Below are 10,200 nucleotides of genomic sequence, written 5' to 3'. Positions count from 1 at the left end.
TAAAATCCATCACTCTACAATTCTACTATAATAATTCTATTCTATTTCATACTAATCAACTCATGTCCCGGAAACTTAGATATATTTAAAGTTGATAGGCTTAGTTACATTTGACCCGTCTACCACCCTACAAAAGATGCTGCCCCGACCATTTTCTCAGCCTTGGAATGTTCTAAGGTCCTACCCCACCAACTGGGCCGGACGGTTCACGTTCCGGTTCAATATAATTGAGATTCGATACGCACTTCCACCGTCCATGCGGCACTAAGACCAAAAGCAACGGTGGATACTTAGTCTCTATGCTGACGGCCAATTCCAGCCGTCCAATTTTGGCGGAGAATATTAGAAGCAAATGTTTACCAATAAATCTTCCCCAATCTCCACAATCCACATCTCGTCCGACGACGACGGCGGCGAATCCGATCCGAAGCTCTTCCTAGGGTTTCTACCTTCCATCGAGATTGGCTTCGAGGTACCTTCGTTGCTATTGCCTATTATTTTGATTCTGATCGCCGCCGACCATAGTTAGGATTAGGGTTTCGTATTCGAAGAGTCCTTTTGAATCTTAGATTAGGGTTCGTTGTATGCTCGAGCTTAAAGGTTAGGGATTTATTGAGGATTGTTGTTAGAATCCTCCATTAGTTTTGTTTTCTGCATTGCCATCATTAATTAAGGAATTGCATCGGGAAGAAAAGGAACCTTTGTGGATTTGATCCAGTTTAGGCCATAAAGGAACCTGTTTGAAGAGTAGTTTTGCTCCAAGTTCAACTCTTTTATGGCCTTTGCATCTCCGGAGATAGAAAGACCGTCACCGGAGAAGTTTGTTGACAGTCCTTTGGACGAAGATATTCCTTTGACTCGCGTGAAATCTCAGGAGAGGTTTAGCAGCAAATCTTCCCCATTGGAATCTGCTTGTGTTCCTTTGAAGAGAGGTGATTCCAAATCTGGAACCACAATTGCTGATGGTTCAGGTTCTGGCGGTAAGCTGAGGTCCTTCACTGACCTGCCGACGAATTTGGTGTATGAGATTCTGCAGCGTCTCGATGCTAAAGAGCTTGGTGTTGTGTCCTGTGTCTCTACTCTGCTGAATAGCCTTGCGTCTGATCATCATGGTTGGAAGGATTTCTACTGTGAGAGGTGGGGTGTTCCTTTTGGTCTGAATGCTCAATCATCTAATCAGAAGTCGTGGAAGGAGTTATTTGTGGACAGGGAATTTCGGAGTAAATCTTTTATGGGGAGGTTTTGCATAGATGTGCTCCATGGACACACTGAAGCTGTTCGGTGTGTATTTCTTCTCCAAACTGCAAAACTTATCTTTACTGGAGGATATGACACTGCTGTGCATGTGTGGGACATGGAAGAAGGCTTGTCAATTGGGGTGTCTCGCTCTCTTGGTTGCACAATTCGAGCCATTACTGCTGATTCAGAGCTCTTGATTGCTGCAGGAACTGATGCTTTTCTGCAGTGTTGGAGAGCAATTGAAGGCCATCCTCATCTGTTTGACATTGCAGCTTCTTTGAACCACAACTCCAACTTCCGCCTTTGGGGGCACGAAGGGCCTGTGACTTGTCTTGCGCTGGATTCAACCAGAATTTACAGTGGTTCGTGGGATACAAGTGTTCGTATATGGGATCGAGCTCATTTGAAGTGCTTAAGGACATTGAGACATGGCGATTGGGTTTGGTCTATTGCTCCTCGAGGCAGCACGGTTGCTAGCACAAGTGGTAGAGATGTTTATGTTTGGGACACTGACAATGGATATTTGACTACTATTATTCATAATGCTCATGTAGGTAATGTATATGCGTTGGCTCGAAATCATTCAGGGGATCTTCTATTTACTGGAGGTGAAGATGGTGCAATTCGCATGTACATGGTTTGTGACCATTGTGATGACGATGATATTAAGCCAGCTGCAACTTGGATTCCTCACACCGGCTCCGTGCATTCGCTTTCTTTTGAGTTTCCATGGGTCGTGTCATCTTCAAGTGATGGGAGAATTGCATTGATCGATGTGCAGAAGCTACTAAAGTGGCGACAATCTTGTTCTTCAAGGCAACGTTACAAAGTAAAGCACTCAGCCCCAGAAGCAGTGGAGCCTCCCCAAAGGATGCTGCACGGTTTTGGATGCAATCTTTTCTCTGTGGCAATTGGATCCGATCGGATTATTTGTGGGGGTGAGGAAGGTGTTGTTAGAATCTGGAACTTCTCACAAGCACTTGAAATCGCAAAAAAGGTTGAAGCCCTCAGAAGCATCAGGTTGGAGAACCGGATGAGGCGACGGAAAGCGCAGACTGAGATGAGCGGTAACGGCGCACGAGCTGATCAATGTTCAGTTTCAGCAAAAAAGAATCAGCTGAATGCAGAACGCATTGGTGTTTGGCACAGCAAGCGTGGCTTAACCGGAAAGCTCAAGCCCTAGAGATTGCTAATCCATTCACTTAAACAAAAGTACTTGATGCTCTATATAATAGTTCTGTAGAATGTTTGTCAGTCTTTAAGTTTAGCCGGGAACATTCAATTCTCCATTGATTGGAAATTCATCTTCTCTCATTTGCAACTTTGATAAGCTAAACTTGATTTTTTTTCCACTTAACATTTTGTTTAAATTGAATTATCTTTATAATAATTCGGTAGAATGTCTCTGTTTTGATCCAAAAAGTTTGCAACTTGTTCTTTCTTATTAATTCCTTTGGCAAAAGATTTACATATTTGCATAGATAATCTGAGAATGACCACTGATTGGCTCCATTTTTGAATTTAGAGATTGATTTGGATAATAAAATGTAATTAAATGCTCACTTAAATGGGTTTTACTCGGATCATAATTTGTGATTGTTGTTACCTTCTTGATGAATTTATTACAAACTTTGTAAATATCAAACATATCGTGAACTTTGTTTATGCTTTTAGTATGATCGCTATTGTAGTTAGCTTGTAAATTTGCCGACTTGAATGTCACATTATACATATATTATACTAGTCTTGTGGTTTGTGTTACTGGCCTTCACATGCACTCTTTTCATCTGTCTTCTTATCTTCCTCTTCTGCCATAAGAAGGGTGTCCTAGAATGCGTGTTCCTAGTCTTGTGGGTGTTAGTGAATAGAGCATCGTCGTCCTTTGCCTCTCGCATCTTCTCTTGCCAACCACGAGGAGTAGGATTCTCCATTTGAGCTCCTTATGCCATCTATTGTGCCGCCCAATTAGTTGTCCTTTACATCAATGGAACTGACTATGGCAGGACTTGGTAGGCTAAGCTACAACTATGAAAGCAACTAGCACCGACCCGATCTTCCACAACATTAACCTATCAACGAATTCACAAGTGTTAAGTTTGACGCAAATTGTAAGATAAAATTTAATTAAAGATAAAATTTATAATATAAGGTTTCTTTTAAATGTTATATTAAACTAAAGTGAAAATTTTATATTATTTTTAATCAATTTTTTATTAAAACATAATATTAAAATTCTTTGGCTCATATATTAATCGTCATTAATTAATTAATAATGTGCCGAACTCATTCAATATAATATACCCACACAAGTGAGAATTCATTAATTAATTTAAATAATATGAGAAATAATAAATAACTTTAATACCTCAGTTGTCAAATTCATTTATTTTATATAGAGAGAGAGAGTTTTCTCCGGAGGATATATATCTGGGAGGTGCATTTGAGCACATATATATATAGATTTGATAGCCTAATTAGGCTTGGGCATTTTTCACATTGGGAGGTGTCTTCACATGTGAGAGGTGCCCATGGGCGATACCCGTCGGCATCAACGAGACTACCCAATCTACCACATAATACGGGTCAGGCGGATCAATCCATGAGCACATAAAAAGATTTAAAAAATTAAAAAAAAATCATATCTAAAATATTTTATTTTAAAAATATTTCAACAATTCAAATATATTTAGAAACAAATATTTTAAATATAAACAGACACACGATTACTCATATTTAATGAAAAATTTAATTTTTATTTTAAAATTATAATAAAAAATAATAAATTAATATGAAATTTAATTTACATGTATTTTTTAATTCACGAATTAATTCAAGCTCATCGCAGGTGCATCTAGATAGATCGGCCCGTGATAGAATTGGATTTATAAAATTTCAATTTAATCTGTTTAAATTATTTGATGAAACGAATTAACTTGATGAGTTCAATTTAAATTGACGAGTCTACGACTCTACCGAACAGGTGAGCAAACGACTCATCCGCCTGTTTTTTGCTCGACTCATATCGAATCTGATCCGTTGTCCTCAACTGCTGGTGTGCTAACAGCCAAACTCGGGCAGAATACCGATGCGTAGGTGACCCTCCTCTCGGCCTGAAGAAATCGTAGGCTTCAGCTGCTCTTTAATTTTCACCAACATGCCGTTCGATCAGATTCATGTTGGCTGCACCATGTCCACCGGCCAGCTGTACGAGCAAATGCCGAATATACAGTAGCCTTTTTACGAGGAATCCGAGGACTTGCTTCTCCGTTGTACGAAAGTTTATGACCGTTGTTTAGGGTCAAGTTTATGACCGTTGTATAGGCCTAAACGCGCTGCCCCAATTTCTTCCTTCGTGATCTCCTCTCCCGATATCCGATCTCCGAGCTCCTCATGCGACCTTTCACTAAGCTTCTCTCCCCTCTCCCCTTCCCCGGTTACCCCCGATCTGTCGGCAGGCCTCTCCCCTCTCCCCTTACCCCCGATCTGTCGGCGGGCAGCCGAGGCGCGATGCCGTTCCGGCGATTGGGTCACGCCTAGGCCGCGGCCTCGCAGCGAGGTCGCGGAGGCCGGGCGCGACCTCAGCCGCGTGATATTTCAAGTTGCGTTCCTCTGAGTCAGGGTTTCAAGAATTTCAGCAAGACAGCTAGAGACCTTTTGCTCAAAATGCAGAAAATCGATGGAGATTACTATCTGAAGTATTGGACTTTATCCATTTTCATCATCATTGTTATTCCTCTCTTCAAACTGTAATATTTTGCTTGTTGAAGTGCAGACTTTACACGAGATGTTCATTGTCAATGCTGGCACTGGCTTTAGGCTCCTTTGGAACACCGTTAAAGGTTTTCTTGAGCCAAAAACAACTGCAAAGATACATGTAAGTTCTCCAATACTAGAAGTGTCTTATTTTCTAGTATTTGATGCATTGCAATAAGTTTTCATTACTATATCATGAAGGTATTGGGATCAAAGTACCAGAGTGCATTGCTTGAAGTTATCGACTCTTGTCTTTCTTTTCGTGATACCACAAATATTTGTTCTTTTGATGGTTAAATTACATGCTCATCGAATTTCAGCAACTTCCAGATTTCTTGGGTTGGTTGTGCACTTGCTCCAATGAAGACGGATGTTTGAAATCTAACCAAGGGCCATGGAAATGGAATAATCCCAACATTATGGAGGTACATTTATTCACTTACTATAGAGGTTTTTTTGCTTTCCATCTGGTCATTCTATCTGGTTTAGGATCTGAACTAAAAGGAAGTAGTCTCATATCCTAATGAAAAAACTGGTTGACATGTTGAATTTACTCACATCTGTATCAAATCATTTCTAAGACCTTTTAGGAATATTTGCACTTGAAAAATATGTTGTTTACGACAATACTATTCAACGTGATTCATTCTTTCAAACTCTTTCCATGTCATATTGTTGCTTTGGTGTTGAAGCAATCACTATTTTGTCCTGGAAGCAGCATTGCTAAGGCATACTAGACAAATGTCAGAAGGAGGTGAAGCCTTTGTAGAGTCATATCTTTTGAAGGCAAGCTTTATATCTAGCCTTTATTTTGTTCCTCATTTTTCTAGATACATTGTGTAATGCCCTTTATTGAAAATTTTTTCATTCTTTCTTCTTCATCTTAAGGGAAGAAGCAGTGGTATTATACTTGATGCATTGTTCATCTGCTTTAGTTTCTAAGTAGTTTAATAGTTAATGATACGGCATGTTGCGAGTGATCCTGAAAGTAAGGTGAGCTCGATAGTCAAAATGATATGACAATCAAAGTCAATGTGAGGTGACAGTCAACATCAATAAGACAGTCAGGTGTGTATCATCAGGCAGGTCACTCACCTTCGAAGCTTAGCTCCTCGTTCTTCAAGTACAAGTCTCTCAGTATACAGTCGATCGACATCAGAGCCGGTCAACCCCAGAGCTAGTTAGTCCCAGAGCCGGTTGACTCGGACTTAACAGACTCAGCTCCCCACTCTTCAAAATGCAAGTCTCTTAGCATACTGTCAGTCGGCCCCAGAGCCGGTCGGACTTGAGGGACTTAGCTCCCCACTCTAAGTGCAAGTCTCTTAGCATATAACCGGTCGGCCCAGAGCCGGTCGGACTTAAGGGACTTAACTCCTCACTCTTCAAGTGCAAGGCAACTCTCAACATATAGCCAGTCGACCCAAGAGCCGGTTGGATTTATGGGGCTCAGCTCCCTATTTCTCAGCACCAAGGCACCTAACATATAGTCGGTTGGCCTAACAGCTGGTCGGACTTACAGGGCTCAACTCCCCACTTCACAGCGTCGAGGCACTTAGCATACGACCGGTTGACCATAGTGCCGTTCGAACCTTTGGAGCGTTGTTCGAACCTTTGTGGCTCAGTTCCTCACTCCTTATGTACAAGAGTCTAGCATACAGTCGGTCGGCTACTGGGTCGGTCGGATTTCCTCCGTGAGACAACATTATTAGAGAATCGCAATAACCTGTCAGAGAATAACGACTACCTATCAGGGAATATTCCGACTCCGACATATACATACAACGGAACCTTCCTCTAAGGGTGGGCATACATCCTCCATTACTCGACATATGTTGACACCCGACATTCTTTGACGCCTCATTATTGCGAAGCTTATGAGGGTTAGTATAAAAAGGGGCTCTCTCCGTTGGCCAGGTATGCTCACACATACACATTTTACTACAGGCGCATTCATGACATGCATCTACTACTGTTCATCTTCTTTTCCGTTCTTTCAGTCAATTCTGACTTGAGCGTCGGAGTGTCTGTGCTAGGGACCCCTCCCCAATTCTCGCTCTAACGTTTCCATTGGCTCTCTTTGTGGTATGGGCAGAAAGGATCATTTGGTGTCATCCCCATCCAGCTCAGAGCCTTCTCACAGTCAGCAGCATAGCCATCTACCCAGTCTGCTATCTTCACCAATTTCAAACAGGATCAAATTTGGCGCCATGTGTGGGAATCTTCGCCTAAATCTGAAATGCGGAGATGGAGGAGATTGGACGATTCACCACAATTACTTTGTCACAATAAGATTTGGACTTAATAACTACCTAAGCACAGAAGTTAGTGCAACAACAATAAGCAACAATTGGTGGTCCTCTACCGCACGACCTAGCTATATCAATAATGGGCCCCCACACCGAGCGAGGGACCCGAGTGGAATGACCAACTGGGTTCTCGCCAATTCCTCTTACGGCTGGCTTCATGCAAACGTTGGCGCAACCAATCAGCTTGTCGCCTGTGCTACCCTCCCCGGTTGCGTACCATCGGGCATTGCTCCGCATGCCATTTAACGATGTGGGCTGAGCGGAAAGACCCCAAGAGTCATCTTTTGGACATGCACTCGCTAGGGACCCGTGAAAGGGAAAGGCTTAGGTCCCTAGTGGTTCTCCCGCATAGACACGCATGTCGTTCTTCCCAGAAATATTGGAGGACAAATTGCCAAATCATTTTTGACCCTTGACGATCAGAGAATATGGAGGAGCAACCGACCAAGAAGATCATCTCCTTAAATTTGAAAACGCTGCCTTCCTTCACCGATACACAGATGACGTTAAGTGCTCGAGTGTTCCTTACCTCTTTCTCTGGCTCAGCATAAAGATGGTCCAACTGATTTCCTGCCTAGTTCATCTGTTGCTTTAAGGATTTCCGCAAAGTATTCCTCCACCACTTTGCCAGTAGTCGATGCTACCATAAGACCATGTTGAGTCTCTTTCCCTCAAACAGGGGCCTAAAGAGGCGTTGAGGGTATATACATCAAAAGATTCAACCAGGTGGCCATGGATATCCCCTTCCATCTTGAAATCCTAGTGAGTGTCTTCTCTCAAGGGCTCACAGATGAGGATTTCTTCCGGTTCCTGATCAAGAAGTCACCCAAGGACTTCGACCACTTACTTGGAAGGGTGATCAAGTACATTAATGTGGAGGAGGATCAATTCGCTCTGAAGGAGGTTGCTGCACCCGCTCTTATATCCCAGAGCGTCGAGCCCCACCCCCGCCTCTGCCACATAAAGGACCCGGGGGGACCCCCATCCGCATCATCACGAGCAACGATCGAATGCGGTACAGTACGTGGAAGTCGAACGGACATGATTCCCTGTTTTGCACATACCATCGTTCGGAAACACATAATACTCAAGACTATCACTACATTCAAGAGAAGCATCGGGTGGCTGACCAAGGGTTTCGTCAGCGCTCGCCGCCTCCCAACAATCGGTGTTATCAGCGGCCGAACGAATCGCCCCAAAGAGACCACTGAGACGTCGAGCGGCACTAGCTGGCGCCCTAACAACAAGAGCACTAGGCCTAAACCCTCGCCCGAGTTGAATAGAAGCGCCCCCCGATATGGCAAGAAGAAAACCGTAGTAGTGTTGCTTGGGGGACGGCATGATTGTCGGTGGCCCGACCGATGGAGACTCCAACCGGGCCCGCAAGTCACATGCTCGCCGACTGGAAATCCACGTAGTTGGATGTAGCCAGAGCAAGCACAAAGGCTTGAAATCAGTTTTTGTTGGAAGGGGTGGAAGTACCCCATGATGATGCTTTAATAATTAAGGCTATTATAGTCAATTATAACATACATCATATTTTTGTTGACACAGGCAACTTGGTAAACTTTTAATTGTCCTTGAACATATAATTAAAGGATAGGATGTGTCTTTCTAGGCTAATTCTCTACTTATATATTTCAAAATCCCTATTTTTCTAGTTTTTCAAAATCTATTATGGACTTAGCCTAAATTTTCCCTTAGAAATCATGCACCTATAGTTTTTAGGCAGCCAACATCTCACAAGCACACTAGGGTTACCTTGTTTGTGTATTCAAAAACATAGAATGACATGAGATACATAGGACTTTGACTGGACTTTAGATGCTTATTTCAATACATCTAAGTGAATAACTAGCTTGAGATACATAGGCGTTAAATACTACAATATATTGATCAAGTTAAGTAATCCTTCTAAGTGAATAACTAGCTGGATAAATCTACTTAACTTGACTAACCAACTGAACACTATTATCCTTCTAAGTGAATAACTAGCTGGATAAATCTACTTAACTTGACTAACCAACTGAACACTATTATCTTTTGGTCGTTAGTTAGTAACTAAAGGTTAGATATTTAAGGACGAATTTATAGATAACTATTTTTAAAATAATTTCAGGTTGAGGGGAGGATATGTTTCGAAAAATATTTGTAATTTTTTTTGTTTTGCAAAATACTTAAAACTTATTTTACACTTGAAATATTTTACAAAATACTTGAATTTTTTTTTTTTTGCAACATACTTGAAATTTGCTTTCCAAAATACTCGAATTTTTTTTTACAACATACTTGAAATTTGCTTTGCAAAATACTCGAAAATTTTCTTTTACTTAGAAAAATGTTTTGTAAAATACTTGAAAATTTTATTCACTTGACAAATGTTTTGCAAAATATTTGAATTTTTTTTAAAATTGTTTGAAAATTTTATGTTTGAATAATTTTGTGAAAAAAACGTATAAAATGTTTTTCACTTGAACAATGTTTTGCAAAATATTTGAATTTTTTTTTGAAAAATATTTTGAAAAGTGTTTTGAAAATTTTATGTTTGAATAATTTTGCGAAAAATACGTACAAAATGTTTTTGAAAAACACTTACAATTTTTAAATGGGTTGAAAAATTGCTTTGAAAAATACTTGACATTCTTTTGAAAAATGTATTGACAAAACTCCTTCAACACTTATTTTCAAATTTATTTTGAAAACTCTTCTAAAAATTACCGTAAAAATCGCCTTAAAAATTTCTTTTGTAAATTTTTTTAAAATTCATTTTGTTTGAATAATGTTGTGAGAAATGCTTAAAAATCTATTTTCAAAAATGCTTTATATTTAAAAAGTACATGTAAATTTTTATAAAAGTTTTGAAAAGTTTATACTCGCAAAATAATTGTCTTTAAAATTTTTG

At 40.5% G+C, this 10,200-nt stretch overlaps 1 protein-coding gene and 1 long non-coding RNA gene across 4 annotated transcripts; both read left to right on the top strand.

The window, feature by feature from the left end:
- Positions 1 to 368: 368 nt before the first annotated feature.
- LOC122009389 (F-box/WD-40 repeat-containing protein At5g21040-like) lies at positions 369 to 2,661 on the top strand. The gene has a single exon (XM_042565518.1). The coding sequence runs from the start codon at positions 776 to 778 to the stop codon at positions 2,420 to 2,422; it is 1,647 nt and encodes a 548-aa protein (XP_042421452.1). The 5' UTR covers positions 369 to 775; the 3' UTR covers positions 2,423 to 2,661.
- Positions 2,662 to 4,427: 1,766 nt separating this feature from the next.
- Positions 4,428 to 8,250, top strand: LOC122011656. 3 transcript variants are annotated; one of them, XR_006120002.1, is made up of 4 exons: positions 4,428 to 4,934; positions 5,012 to 5,113; positions 5,323 to 5,417; positions 5,685 to 8,250. It is a non-coding gene; the product is annotated as an uncharacterized LOC122011656 (long non-coding RNA). The 3 variants fall into 3 exon arrangements; XR_006120003.1 differs by having other exon boundaries at positions 5,313 to 5,417; positions 5,711 to 8,250; XR_006120001.1 differs by having other exon boundaries at positions 5,313 to 5,417.
- The last annotated feature ends 1,950 nt before the right edge of the window (positions 8,251 to 10,200 follow it).

This window comes from Zingiber officinale, chromosome 8A, assembly GCF_018446385.1.
Source record: "Zingiber officinale cultivar Zhangliang chromosome 8A, Zo_v1.1, whole genome shotgun sequence".
Lineage (NCBI taxonomy): Eukaryota > Viridiplantae > Streptophyta > Magnoliopsida > Zingiberales > Zingiberaceae > Zingiber > Zingiber officinale.
The sequence above is the reverse complement of the archived record's forward strand: the minus strand, read 5'-3'. Positions and strand labels throughout refer to the sequence as shown.

Coding starts and splice junctions, on each gene's coding strand:
- LOC122009389 (XM_042565518.1), top strand. CDS start 776: ATGGCCTTTGCATCTCCGGAGATAGAAAGACCGTCACCGGAGAAGTTT.